Source organism: Schistocerca serialis, chromosome 6, assembly GCF_023864345.2.
Source record: "Schistocerca serialis cubense isolate TAMUIC-IGC-003099 chromosome 6, iqSchSeri2.2, whole genome shotgun sequence".
Taxonomy (NCBI): domain Eukaryota; kingdom Metazoa; phylum Arthropoda; class Insecta; order Orthoptera; family Acrididae; genus Schistocerca; species Schistocerca serialis.
This window is the reverse complement of record NC_064643.1, coordinates 334,463,882-334,479,283: the sequence shown is the minus strand read 5'-3', so window position 1 is coordinate 334,479,283 and position 15,402 is coordinate 334,463,882. Positions and strand designations below refer to the sequence as shown.

At 37.5% G+C, this 15,402-nt stretch overlaps 1 protein-coding gene across 1 annotated transcript in view; it reads left to right on the top strand.

Moving 5' to 3' along the window:
- LOC126484295 (nucleolar protein 9) overlaps window positions 1-15,402 on the top strand; it is a 57,651-nt gene that overhangs the window by 11,478 nt on the left and 30,771 nt on the right. The window contains exons 3-4 of the mRNA XM_050107722.1: window positions 9,429-9,636; window positions 12,631-12,965. Of these exons, the coding sequence (XP_049963679.1) occupies window positions 9,429-9,636; window positions 12,631-12,965 (543 nt within the window). The remainder of the gene's footprint in view (window positions 1-9,428; window positions 9,637-12,630; window positions 12,966-15,402) is intronic.

Sequence of the window (15,402 nt, the reverse complement as noted above, 5' to 3'; positions counted from 1 at the left end):
AATTTTACTCTCAAGATCGAAAATTTTGCCTTGAATTTTCGAAGAATTTTGTTCACATTTTTGTACACATCCAGTAACTTTCTCACCTAAATCTCTTTCAGTGTCTGAAACTGCCTTTTTCAATTGTGAGATTCCGTGTTTACATTCGTTTACGATCTCAGTTTTAAGACCGAAAACTTTTTCGTCTACTTTGGTTTCAACCAGAGGCCCTACTTTCTCTTGGATGTTGAGGATTTCAACGTCAAATCTACTGTTAATGTTGTCAATTTCCCCCGGCATAGTATCCATATTATTATTATTATTATTATAATTCACGTTTGGGCCCTACTGGACCACGCGAAGTACAATCACGGGGCATTCAGTTATTTTCTTGTAGACTTTCTCTCCGCCCAAATTGTTTTCATTCTCTCGGAATGAGCTCTTTTCCTTTCATCAGACCATGTGGTTCCAGTTTTCTTTGGTTTTTCAGCTTGACCAACTACCCAGTCATGAATTTTTTGCCTAAATAATTTTCTGTCTTGAATTTCATCTTGTTTTATATCTGCCTCTTTCATGTCCTCTTTTATAGCAGCAATCCATTTTATTGTCTCAAATTTAGCTTTACTTCGATTTTCATAGAATTCCACTATTTGTTTAGTTAGTCTGGTAGCATCCATTCTTTTAATATGCCCATAAAATTTTAATCTGCGTTTTTTCATATCCGAATATATGCTGGTGTATTGTTGAATTTCACTATTTGCTCTTAGCCTGTATGTTCCTTCTTCAGTATATTTTGGACCTAGAATTTTTCTGATTACTTTTCTTTCTCTTTTTTGGATTTCTTGAATGTCCTTTTTTCTGTTTAAAATTAGCGTTTCAGCCCCATAAAGGCACTCTGGTTTTATGACCGTGTTGTAATGTCTCAATTTAGAGTACCTCGAGAGACATTTTTTGTTGTAGATGTCTTTTGTAAGTCTAAAAGCTGTCTCCATCTTTTGACAACGAATTTCATTTCCAATTTTTTCTAGACCAGTCTCTGAGATTGTTTCACCTAAATATTTGAATTGCGAAACTCTTTTGATTTTTCCATACTTAGTTTCCAAAAGTTTGGGTGCCAGTTTGTTGCTAGTCATATACTGTGTTTTTTCAAATGAGATTTGGAGACCTACTCTTTCTGCTGTTTCTTTAAGAATTTCTATTTGTTTCTGAGCAATTTGGATGTCCTGCGTTAGAATAACCAAGTCGTCTGCAAAGGCCAAACAGTCTATTCGAATATTTGTTCGTCCTAATTTCACTGGTTGGTCAATTTTGAACTCCAATTTTCGTTCGCGCCACTCTTGTATTACTTTTTCTAGAACGCAGTTAAATAGCAACGGAGAGAGTCCATCACCTTGCCTCACGCCTGTTTTTATTTCAAAGGATTCTGAAATTTCTCCTCTGAACTTTACTTTTGATTTTGTACCAGTTAGCGTGTCTCTGATAATTGCCGTGGTTTTAGGATCCAGGCCTTGTTCTTTCACAATTTGGAAAAGAGATTCACGATCCACTGAGTCATAAGCCTTTCTAAAATCTACAAAGGTACAAACTAGTTTTTTATTGTAAATTTTTTGATGTCTGAGAATTAGTTTGAGGACTAAAATCTGTTCTGGGCAAGATCTATTTGGCCTGAAACCTGCTTGATATTCGCCAATTTTCCATTGAAGTTGTTGTTGTGCTCGGTTCAGAAGACATTGAGAGAGGATTTTGTATGTGACTGGAAGAAGAGAAATTCCTCTGTAATTATTAACATCAGTTTTGTCTCCCTTCTTATGAAGTGGGCGAATCAAGGCGGTTTCCCATTCATCAGGAATTTATTCAGTTTGCCAAATGTTTTGCATGATTGAAGTAATTTCTTTAACGGTTTGTGGACCAGCTGCCTTTAAAAGTTCTGCAACAATTCCATCTTCACCAGATGCTTTGTTGTTTTTCAACCTATGAATTTCTTTAATGATTTCCTCTTGATTTGGTGCAAGTGAAACTGGATTGCGTTGTTGGGGAATTTTTGGTGGAAATCTTTCTGTGGGCTCGGGGCAATTTAGAAGATTCTTAAAATATTTAGAAAGTTCTTTGCAATTTTCTTGGTTGTTAAGAGCCAACTGTCCATTTTCCTTCTTGAAGCAAAGATTCTGGGGTTGGTACCCCTTTATTTTGGTTTTAAAAGTTTTATAAAAATTTCTGGTACTGTATTTCTGAAAATCTTCTTCAATTTCTAAGAGTTGACTATTCTCATATTGTCTTTTTGTTTGTCTAATTAGTTTTGAAGTGTCTTTTTTAGTTGTCAGGAATGTATCATATGTGTCTTCTGTCTTGTTTCTGTCTTGTTGCTATTCCATGCTTTAAATGTCTCTTGTCTGGCTTTGATTGCATGATCACAGTTTTCATTCCACCAAGCATGTTTCTTGTGTTTTTGTAAAGGAATTTGATCTTGAGCTGTTTTGATAATCTTGTGTTTGAGTTGTTCCCAATTTTGTGCACTTGTTTTGTCAAATTCGTCTGCTAATAATGATGGTTGGATTTTACTGGTGTCAAATTTGGGGATTAATGGTGTCCTTTTGTTGAAATTTTGGGGTTTTAGCTTTAGTTTCACACGGGTTAAGTAATGGTCTGAGTCAATATTGGCGCCTTTACGAACTTGAACATTTAAAATTTCTTTGTGACATGGATACGAGATTGCAATATGGTCAATTTGGAATTCACCTATGTCCTTGTTAGGTGATCTCCATGTCTTTTGTTTTGAAGGCTTTTTCTTAAAATGACTTGACATAATTTTGAGATTGAAATTTCTGCAAAATTCTACCAGCCTCTTTCCATTTTGATTGGTCCATTTATGTGCAGGGAATTCACCGACCGTTTTTCTAAATTTTCTCTCTTTCCCTAACTGTGCATTAAAATCACCCATTAAAATCTTTACATAATTTTGAGGAATTTTGGAGACTGTATTCTCTAACACTTCCCATGACTTATTTACTTTTTCTGGATTTGTTTTATTCTCCTGGTTGATAGGCATGTGTGCGTTAATTAAACAGTACATTTTATTTGCACATTTCATGGAAATTGTCATTAGTCTGTTGTTTACTGGATTTACTTCGATTACGGAGCCAAGAATGTCTTGCGAAATTGCGAATGCAACACCCAGATGCGGAGTGTTTTTAAGAATTCTTTTGTCTGTTTTACTTTTAAACAATCGGTAGTTTCCAAAATCCATGGTATTCTCATCAGGCAACCTTGTTTCTTGCAGGGCTAAAATTTTGATATTTTGTTCTTTTAGTGTGTCTCCTAATTTATAGAGTTTTCCTGGTGTCAAGAGAGAGTTAATATTGATAGTTCCAAAAAATGTTTCGACCTTGGGCATGAGTCGGTCAAAAGACTTCGATTTCCTCTGGTTTGGGATATAGCGTTTCAGCCTAGTCTCCCCAGAATCCGATAGACTAGTTGCGCCACTGATGGTGGAGGATTTGTTACCACCTGGGGTAATTTTGTAATTACTAAAACGCTCCATAATAGTACTTAGAATCAAAGGGTTGAGCTCAGAAAAGCTCAGTGGTTAAGACTGGAGTGGTTAGTTCCAGAATTTGTATTACGGCCGCACCTCTGGTGAACAGACACCGACCACAGTGCCGCTTGTTACAAGTCAGACGCAAGGTGGATTTATTGTATTGTGTGCCTCTTCCGCTAGTTCCACCGTACCGAGATTCGTTCTCTCCGCCTTCACTACCGTTGAGGTCTTCGCTGTAACCCTAGCAAAGGGGCCCTGACAGAGTACTATCACCCGGGCCAGGTGAACTCTGGTTTTTTAAACGAGGTTGTTACTCCTCCCCCTCCTCCTTCCTCATCACTTGCATAATGAGGCCCCGGGCTTGGGACCGGTACAGCGGAGTTAGTATCCATATTATTGTTAATTGTGTCAATTTCAAATTTCATAGTATTTACTACAGAGCTTAAATTACCCACTTCTTGTTCTACCTGTTCTATTTGTTTACTAATTTTAATTCCTTGTTCTTCGACCTGTGCTTTAAGCTGACCAACGTGTGTTTTAAGCTGATGGCTCTGTGTTTTAAGCTGCTCGTCAACGTGTGTTTTAAGCTGACTAACCTGACTGCTAACTTGTTTTTGAAGCTGATCATTCTGTGTTTTGAGCTCATCAACATGTGTTTTAGGCTGATCATTCTGTGTTTTGAGCTGCTCGTCAACGTGTGTTTTAAGCTGACTAACCTCATTACCGACTTGTTTTTGAAGCTGATCATTCTGTCCTGCAATTTGTTTGGTTAATTGTTCAAATAAATCGTTCATGCTTAAAATTTTCACACTGTTTTGTTCTACGGAATCTGTGTGTTCCGATCCTACTTCAAAAGTTTCTTTCGGTTCTTTCTTTATCTGTGGTGAATCAAACATGTCAGTGGATTCATTCACATACCCACTATCATCTACAAAGTCACCCTCTACTTCTTGTTTTATCCCTTGCTGTGTTCGAGGCAATCTCGACATTTCAATCTGTTCGTTAACATGTTCGTGATATTGTATGTACGCCAATTGTCTACCGCTAACGCCATCTGTTATCTGGCTGCGTACACTCCTGTCATTGCCAGCCGCATCTTCCATTACGCTCGGCACATCTACCGTGTCTACTTTCCTGTCCATACTGCATGCAAATTCCACCACACTACTATACTTGACGTTCACTGCTATTTACTTTACTAAATATTATTGCAATTTGTGCCACTGAACATCCACTGTTCGGTATTCACATTAATTTGTGACCGACAACAACTGGATGTCCTGTCACGGTCGCCACTTGTAACCCTACGCTACTGCGCACGATACTTATTAAAGCCTGTACTATGGTAAGTTGACGGGCTTCACCTTATAAGAAAGGATTTTTGATATATATGTTGACCGCGTGTACCTGAATGGAGGCAAATCAGACTTACACCCACTCAGTAATAACAATTCCGGAGTGCAACCACACGTTATGACGGACAAGAAACAACACAGCAGATGCTACCAATTTGTTAATAAAACAGTCGCCAGCCTAATTAGGCATTAACTGAGTTTCTTCCCTGTACAAGTTGCTGTACTATCATACAAAACAACACATAATAACACTGCATAATATGGTAACTTTTAGAACCAGAAAGTTTACTGAACTAATAATTTCACTTTCTATACTAATATGAACAAGCCATAAATACACAGCAATACACTATAATGTTTACTACAAACTTCGTACTGTCCATTGATCTGATTAAAATCGGTTATAGGTTACCCTAGAAATAGCACTTTCGAAACACACATACAATGTCAATTTTGAAAAAGGTAAAACACTAATAAATTTTGGTTTTTATATTGACTTTAACTTTGCTGGTCAAATCAGTTCAGTACACTTCAGAATTTAAATGAATAGAAAAGAAAAAGGGGGGGGGGGGGGGGCCTGAAACTGTTATGATCACTGTACTGAAATTTTAATTATTGAGATCATGAAGCACTCAAGATTTCCAATATATGATTTACTACTCTTTTTGTCTTATTTCCTGCTCATTTAATTACCATTTTATCTGCCTCAAATAGTTAAACTTCATTACTAAACCAATTTCAACATTATCTTCCAACTTTGCCAGACCTATATATTCATTAACAACAAAGTTCTTTAAACATCATTCTAACATAGATAGGTCTGCAGGTAAGTATTATTAACATAAACTTTAAATCTTCATTTCGGGACACTCGGATTGCACAACATGTGAAAAGGACCCTGTCTAGGTTAGTGATGAGGATAATTAAATGATAGGACAGTTCTGGTAAAAGTTAATTTGTTATTGAACAGTCAGGAACAAAAGTAACACTGGTCCACACGAATACAGTACTAAAAGTTTCAACCTGTTTGTGTCGATGCGGCGGTTGGCGGGCGGCGAGATGGCGAGGCGCAAAGCACACGTACAATCACAGCTATGGCTCTTGATGTATCGGCACTTTGCTTCTTCTTAGCGTCGCAATACTTTTCCATTTAGTGCCTATGGAATATAGCCATGCTGTATAGTCGTCGGAAACGGCACATCCGAGGCTCAATGAAATCACGTTTTCCAGGAGAGCCTCCTCGATCCAGAGCGTGTTTCTCAGACCAATGCCCAACTCCGACTACTACTGCTAAGTCCATTATGCCGTGCCGCGCCCGTGTGCTTTTTCCCGCGCTCGCCTGCCATCCACCTTTTACCGATCCCCTACAGACAGGGTATTCACCAAAGGTTTTGCATTCTACATATACTAATACATTGCCTATGTACGGACCAGACGCACAATTACATCTTTAACATCTTGCAACAGTTTCAACATTTCTTACATTTCCATTTTGTTATAATATTGCTTGCAATTTGACATAAACATTAATATTCACATCGAAAATTGTTTACAGTTTCTTTAACATAATGACATGAAAAGGAAAAAAGAAATGAAATCAGAACATTGCTTACACTAATTTATCGAAAATCAGAAGAAAAAATTATTATATGTACAGTTGTTGTTGTTACACTGTGATGTAATGATGTTGCAACGTTGCATGTGTGCAGATATTAAGAGAACAGATCATTGTCAATATTTTTGCATCTATGTTATTTTTTTGGAACGTAGGTTCTGGTGACAGCCTGATGTGCAAACGACAGTGTAGCCCAAGATTTGGTTTAGGTTGATGGACAGCAATTTTGTTGGGACTTTGCAAAGTGGTATCAAGGTCTTCACTTAATGCGATATAAATTTTTTGTTAAAAATGTTGAGAAAACAGGCATATTTAGTTCCATCCAAAAATCCAGTGGAAGAGAGAATGACTGAACAGAAATTTATCACTTTTTGTACTGTATGTGAAAATAAGGCTCTAGAGGTGATGTGTCACCTAATTATCGTGTTGATAATAGATCTTACCATTGTTCTACTTTAAATATTTCTATAGTAATGGTTAGTGTTATATACTCTAATATCTTGCTAGGGTCTGTGATTGTATACTTTTAGTGTTGTGGACAGCATTTTGGGTATCTATATCACTTCTCCTGTTCCTCTTCTGTTTTCAAGTGGTGCCTGAGAAGAAAAATTGTGTGTTAGCCAAGGTGACTTATATCCTGTTTCTTCCGTTCCATCTGTTAATGTATTTTATAACAACCAAAATAATCAATTATTGATAATATAATATCAATGGGTAGATAAGAAATCTACTCACCAAGCGGCGACAGGGGAACACATACACAAAAGGATTTAATCATTTTGTGTGTGTGTGTGTGTGTGTGTGTGTGTGTGCGTGCGTGCGTGCGTGCGTGCGTGCGCCCGCACGCTCCCCTCCCACTGCTTGGTGAGTAGATTTTTATCTATCCTTTCATGTTATGTATTTTGTATTTAAGTGCTTTAAAGGTGGTTTTAACTATTAGTTTGATAACTGGTGAGGGAAAGTAATGCTAATACTGACATGTTAAAGTCTCTTGGATAATTTTCAGCATGCACAATGTAGTGTTGTTTTACAAAATAAGCATTTATGTTAAAGTATAGTGTAAGAATGTTATATATTTTCATGATATTCAGTTAGGGCATCTGGGGAGCGGCGGCGTACTGTCGGTATTCCATTTGGAAGGACTTTGTGGTTCACAACAGCTATGCCTGCAGGTACATTGGTTGTTTCATGATCATAAGTATTTGACTCAGTAGTGTGGAATAGTAGTTATAAAAGCTCGCGTAAAAATGAGTGCTCTCCAGTGCTGTCCAGCTCTCCAAATAATGTGTTTGAGGGTTATCAAAAGCTTTCAAACTACTGATTGCAGAATTTCATTGGCTGCAAAGCACAACCATGACTTCTGCACCTACATTTGTACTCTGCAAGCCAGTTTAAGGTGTCTGGTGGGGAGTACATTTTGCACAAATGTCACTTCCCTTATTGTACGTTCAAATTGCAAATGATGCACAGGAAGATAGATTGCTTGTAGTCTCAGTTCCCTTATTTTATCTGCAAGATCAGTGCTTTTACTGTCTTGAGATATCTAGGCACAACAGGTGACCCATTCTCAAAGCCTCAGTTTTCATAGTATCCAGGCTTCACAAAAACATCTTTGACTAGAGCATTGCTCCTGAAAGCCAGACACTGATAATCTCTCAGTTTTTTGCTGAAGGAAATTATGAATTGAATTTGGTTTTTCAGAAGATATAACACAGTACTACTCTCTTCAGCATCGGTGGAACATAAGCTTTCATGCGCAACAATATCAGTTCTGCAAAAAATAAAAACACTTTTTGCAGATGTGTTTGAAAAAAATGATTGTTTTCAAAACTATTCTAAAAGCAACAAAAGGTGCATTTGTTTTACAAATTACAAAATATTGAAACAATAAATGTTTTTGTAGCTGAAATTTATCTTTTATTCTTACACTCATTCATTCACAAATGACAAAGAAATACTGTTATTTCTCATTGACAAATAATGAATAATTTTATCTGTGTTTGATAGTCTTCATTTGAATAAACCTTGTCTATATGTGCTGTCAATCCTATCTGGTAAGAGTCCAAGGTTGATCAGTAATACTCAAGTGTCTGATTATGAGGGTGAGTTCCATAGGATTCTCAGGTTGGTATCTTTCATTCCTGCAGTGAGTTTTATCTGATTATCCCACTTTAAATCCTCCGATATCAGTCATATAGGTCTATAGACATGTTTGTATCTTCATCAACCTCTCTTGATGTCGGGAATGATATGCGTATTTGTTGCTTGGAATATTTCATTCCTGCAGTGATCTATGGTATGGTGCTGTTACAAGAAAAGCAATGTTTTTTGACATACTCTTTGTAGACGTGTGTAGGTATTCCATCAGGTCCAGTTACCTTTTCTGTGTTGTGCAATTTTAGTCGATTTTCTGTCTCACAGTCACTTATTTTGGTATCTGAAATTTGTGTGTTTCTATGACAGTTAAAAGGAGGAACTGCAGTACAATCGCTTCTCCCTATCTTTCTCTCTTTTGATGCCTTTGTGATCCCTGAGTGTCTGGGCGGATGACTTCAATCCATTTTCTAGTAAAAGACCACAGCTTCTGTGGACGCTCTTCTTTTAACGTACTGAAATGTTTGTCAAGAATTAAAGTTAAATTTTCAAAAATCTCACCAAAGCCATTGATACTGAGTTTGGCATATCCATTTCTGTAAATGAAGGTGGACAACAACATTGGAAGATTCATATAAACTTTAGAGCTGTGGTGTAGGTGATGAAACCCTAATGGAAAAGGAACTTGGGGGTACTTTTAACTTACAGCGGATATTTTCTTCTCGGTTATATTGTCTTCAGTTTTTGTGGTAACTCTCTGATTCACTAAATTATGTCTTTGTAGTTTGCTGTGTTTGAAAAATGCTGAAACCATTGGATGTAATGAGCAATTCAGTGTTACCTCTTTTAGCGTGAACCTGGAGGTGAGCGGCTGTGGCTGACAAAAGTTGCGCTATTTGTATTGAACAACATAGAAGAGTTTGTGTGGGACCAGTACGCCAACCACATAGTACGAACTGTGATACAACAGTTAGGAACTCACGCTAATAATCATGAGGAGTTAAAAAAAGTGTTGGTGAGGTATTCTCGTGTGTTGGCTGGTTTGCCTCAACTTAGGGGTAAGTAAAAGTTGGTGTTCTATGTTTTGTAAACTAAATAAGTGCTGTAATATAGTATCGACAGTAATTGGTGTGAAGAAATTAGTTTTATTGTCCTAAAGGGTGACACATTTGAAATTAAAAGAATTTTCAGTCATGTATATTTAGACAAAAATCACTTACACAGTTAATATTTTGATGAACCATAGGCAGTGTTTTGTACTTAAGTGCTGGGCTTGCACTCTTGAAGACTATCTCAAATGCAAACAGCATGTACCTTGTAGGAACAAAAATTCACTGTGGGTTGTTGTATAAAACACTGTTGGTATTTGTATCACATCAAAATAGAATAAAAACATGACACATCTATGATAACTTCCATTGTTTTTGTCAGAAACAACAGACTGGTGTGTTGCAAGAGGTGTGTCTGTCTATGTCTGAGATTCTGGTGGTGGCCAGTGAAAAGTATTTCACTGTGGAAGGTAGTAACACAGTCCCTCCTTTCACCCATTGTGCAAATGTCAAATGACAGATTTTGAGAATTGATCGCTTAATAGTAAAAGAGCTAAAGTTGCTTAGTTGTGGAAAGGCATAGGAACTAGATGAGATATCTATAAGACTCTACAAAGATTATGTGAAAGAACTTTTCCCCTTCCTAGCAGCAGTTTAACATATATCGCTAGAGCAATGAAGGTATCTAGCGACTGGAAAAAAAGCACGTCATTCATGTTGTCAAGAAGGGCTGCAGGACAGTTGCACACAATTATAAACTTGTGTCATTGATGTCAATCTGTTGTAAAATTATGGAACGTGTTTTATGCCCAAGAATTATGATGTTTTTCAAGACTGAAAATCTCCTGTATAAAAATCAACAGGGATTCAGCAAACAGAGCTCTTGTGAAACTCGGCTTGCTCTGTTCTTAGATTATATCCTTAGCGCTGTAGGCAACGGCACATAGTTTGATACCATGTTCCTTGACTTAAGGAAGGCATTTTGCACTGTTCCCATATTGCTAGGTAGTGAAAACATTATGAAATTTTCGAGTAACGGACCAGATTTGCAGATGGCTTCCTTGCAGATGGAACTCAACACATATTTTTTAACAGAACAATATCAGCAGATGTAAAGGTAATTTCCAGAACCGTTATTGTGTATAGTGTGTATAAATGATCTAGCAGAAAGCGTCAGATGCTCTTTAAGACTGCTCGCAGACAATGGGGTTGTCTATAAAAAAAGTGACAATTTGCAAAATTATCTACAGAGGATTGATGAATGGTGCATGCTCTGGTAGTTGACCATGAAGATAAATAAATGTAACATATTGAGCATACAATGTAGATGTAGATAAATAAGAAAAGAAAGCCACTACTGTACAACTACACGATAGATGGGAAACTGCTGGAAACAGTGTCAACCATAAAATTTCTGAGTAACTATCCGGAATGACCTTAAGTGAAATGACCACATAAAACAAATAGTAGGAAAATCATATGCCAGATTGAGAGTCATAGGAAGAAGAGAAATGTAATTCATTCCATGAAGGAAGTGGCTTATAATGCACTTGTTTGACTGATTCTTGAGTATAAAATGTCATATCCAAACACCTTCAGCTCTCTAAATTTCCAGTTGTATTTTACTCTTGCTACCAGTTTCAGTGTTACGTTATGCCACCTTCAGTCCCCTGACCGACATGTACCTCTTGTACGATAAAAATAGGCGCCAGCATACAGTCATTGGTATCCTGTAGACTTCTGCAGGATACCAGTGACTATAAGCTGTCCCCTATTTTGATTGTGCAAAAGATAGGATTGTTTCTACACATCGTTCAGGGGGCCTGAAGATGGTGTAATTTACTGCTGTTACTGGTAGCAAAAGTAAAATGAAACTGGAAATTTAGACAGTTGAAGATGTTTTGATTTGACATTTTACAATGAACATCTTTCAAAAGATGGACTAACAGATTCTTGAGTATTGTTCATCAATATGGGACCCTTACCAGGTAGGGCTGATAGAACAGGTGGAAAAGATACGACGGCAAGCGGCATGTTTAGTCGCGAAATCTTTTAATTGATGTGAGATTGTTACCGAGGTGCTTAGCAAACTCCGTTTACAGAAGTTACAAGAGAGGTCTTGTGCATCATGGAGGGGTTTACTGTTGAAATTTTGAGAGAGAGCTTTCTGGAAAGAGTTGGGAAACATGTTGTGTAATGACAATGATGAGAAAATTTGAGAAATTAGAGCCAGTGCAGAGGGTTACTGATGATCATTTTTACCGTGCACTGTTCACAAATGGAACAGGATAGGAGGGATCAATTAGTGGTATGAGTAGTAGCCTGTGCCATACAAAATTAGGTGGCTTGTAGACATGCGTTTTCCATAAAAAATGGCAATTAGATGAGTGTTGATTTTGCATATATCTGATGCCATAGGTATTCAAATTGAACAGAAAAAATGAAAAAGTTTTTAAAACAAGACTTGAACCAGTCTGTCTTGGGGACTATAGGTGTCAGGATTCGAAAGCAAGCTGCCCGTGTGACAGTGAAGATTCTACCACAGAGCCAGGAGAACCGTCAAAAAATCATCCTACCTCTAGAGAATTAAAGATGCTCAGAGGACTTCAAAGTTTTTTAGAGTTGCATCAAACTGCTTTGGTGTATTGATATTTTTGTGAACGTAACATACCATAAATGTAAAAAAAATGCAATGTGCTCTCCTTGTAAGACTGAACTTGGGCTCGTATGAGCTCACTCATGTGTACATGATGACAAATTTGTTGCTGTATTGTGTTACTAAATTATACCATATGTGTTTTGATTTCTGATGAGACACTTTCAATTGTCATAGGCTTCTTTTCCTTATGTAGTTCTGAGCGTAGTCTCATTTCATTTAGTTCTGAACAGAAGTAGGTGGCAAACGTCAGTTAAAATTCCTATCAAAATTTGCATGTAAAACATTTGATAAATGCTCGTGTTGGACAGTTTACTCTATTCTGACAGTACCCCATTTGTTTTCAGATTTTGCAGGATCAACACTGCCTTCAGGGTTGTTGCAGGTGTCGTTACAAGCATTGGGCGAACACAGCAAACCTCTCATTGAGCGTCTTTTAGCTGACGTATTTAGAGATGAACGTGCAGAAGACAGTGAAAGCGAAGTTCCCACAGAATTGTCATGCGAGGCAAGTTGTCGACTTGCTGAAGCAATTGTCGCAACTGTTGCTGCACACCATCCGTCCCTGCTGACAACTGTTCATAATCAGCTGTCACAAGGACGTGTTGCACTACTTTCTCTTCACCCAACTGCGAACTTCTTTGTCCAGAGGCTGCTGCAAAACTGCTGTGTGCCGTCTGAGGTGAGTGTCTTTCTACTGCATTGATGTATTAGTGGTCAGACGTTGGTAAGATATATGTTGAAAATCCCAAAAGTGCCATTCTGCTTTAACCAGTGATGTCATCATATGATTATTAATTTGTTTATGTAGATTGTGGTAACTATCGGGTCTGCAATCAACACAAGGTCTGGGATAGGTGGGAAAGTGGTAATTTTGTCTCGACTTGGCAAAGCCGAAGAATGTGTCATGACAGTCTTTTAGAAATGCGTTATGCATTCAGTAGTTATATTTACATCCCTGATGAAAGCCACTATTTAGCCACTTTAATAATATTTTGAAGGCTTTAATAACAAAACAACCCATCCAAGATTCTCATATTCTCTCTGTGGTCCTGATACATTGATAGCTAAAATAGAGATTAAAATTCCATGCAATGTTGTTTGGGTAATACTCCGTATCACTTGTTGATATAAACCTATAATTGGGTCCTTATACCAACCACCAGATACCCCCTCCTCACTCCACTTCCCAATATAACTGAAACTTCATCTCCTTAAGTGTGGATGGGTGCTGAAAGAGAGTATTAATTGTCTTCCAAGCTACTTAAATCACATAAACAACTACACTTTGAACCTTCTGTATTCACAATTTCTTTTATAACATCACCATCTTTCACAACACATGCTGTTATACTAAGGGAGAATCAAACAATGGAAACTCTTCAGTTGGAATATCGGGTCTGAACTTCTGGAGATGGTGGTCGTGTGTGCGAGGTGTGCTTGCATGAATGAATGTATGTGTAAATTCTTTTCTTAAGAAGGCTTTAGCCATAAGCTAATGTGTGTCTTTTTGTTGTGCCGGACCGCAACTCAGCATGTTATCTTTATCATGAGTAACCATCTGTTTTTGTACTAAGGAGGTTGACAGGTTTCTTAAACATACGTAGCTTGTGCAAGATCAAGAGAATAAGTACATCTTTTTATAAGCCAATTTGACAGTCATTTTTCATGACATCTATTGTAGCAATGACCTTTCCTTTCTTTTTCCTAGTCTTCTGAGCACTCTCAAAGCATAATGCCAAGGAACAAGTGACCCCGCACAGCAGATGGAGTCGCTCACTTGTCATGTCTCATGGAAATGATGAGTTAAAGTCGTTCTCCTATCTGCACATATCATAATAAAATCTCCCACAGTGAGCTGTCTCAATACTTACTTATTACTAAACATCACGAACATCTTTCATCATTACAAAAGCTTGGAAGCGGGGCATGCCCCCCTAAAAATTTCAGCTCACACTTCGGTCTAATAGTCGACAACATGGCCTATTTGAGAATGCTCACTTTTAAACTGGTTTTAGTTAGCATGGCTTAGTTCCAGCAACAATTATTACCAAAATACGAAGGGCAATGAAAACATGTTGGAAGATTTATATATTAACTAGAAAAGATGCTGTAGTGTTGTATCTCAAGGAAGAACTTGAAACTGTTAAATCTTGATGGATTATGTAGAACTGTAGTTAAAGTTTAGAATGATAATTGACCAAACACTGGCTAAATTTATGCCTAGTAGAAGCATTTGTGATTGGAGAGAGCTTACATAGTGCAAAGGTATGTGATGAAGCTTCTAAAGAAACAGCAACTACTGCACAATAGGTGTAAAACAAAGCAGAGAGCTAGAGAGGTGCTAAATGAAATCCCTATAGCTGTAAAAAGACAATGCTATAATGGAATGTTAAAGACAGCTCACAAAACCCAAAGAAACTTGGATCATTGTGAAGCTGTTAATGGCACAGTAATTAGTGTTCAGATACTCATGGATGGCATAGGATGTGAAACTGAGGATAACATTGTAAACGTAGAAATGTGTACCTCCATTTTGCAATGAAGGAACAAGGTATACTGCCCTAGTTTAACACTCGCACCACAGCAAAGTTGAGCAATATAAATGGCAGAAGCATGCTAAAATCACTAAAACTGAACAAGGCCCCAAAGCATGAGGAAAATTCCATTATATAGAATTTGCATCTGAGGTAGCCTCCGTTTTAACCATAGATCCCTTACACAAATGGCTGTGCACAGTAATTGGAGGAAACCACAGGTCACACCCATCAACAAGAAGGGTAGCAGAAGTGATCAACGAAAGCACCATCCAATCTCATTGACATTCATCTGTTGTAGAATCTTAGGACACATTCTGAGTTCAGATATAGTGATTTATCTCAAACACAATGTCCTCCTCCGTACCAACTGTAATTAATTCCAAAAACATTGGTCTCATGGACGGAACTTGTGCTTCTTGTATGTGATATTCTAAAAACCAGGGATCAAGTCAGTCAGGTGGATGCAGTATTTATTAACATTTGAAAAACATTTGACTCAGTACCATATGAATAGTTACAACAAAAGGACTATAATAACGATGAACTTGCAAATTGCGATTATGGTCCCACATCAGTTGA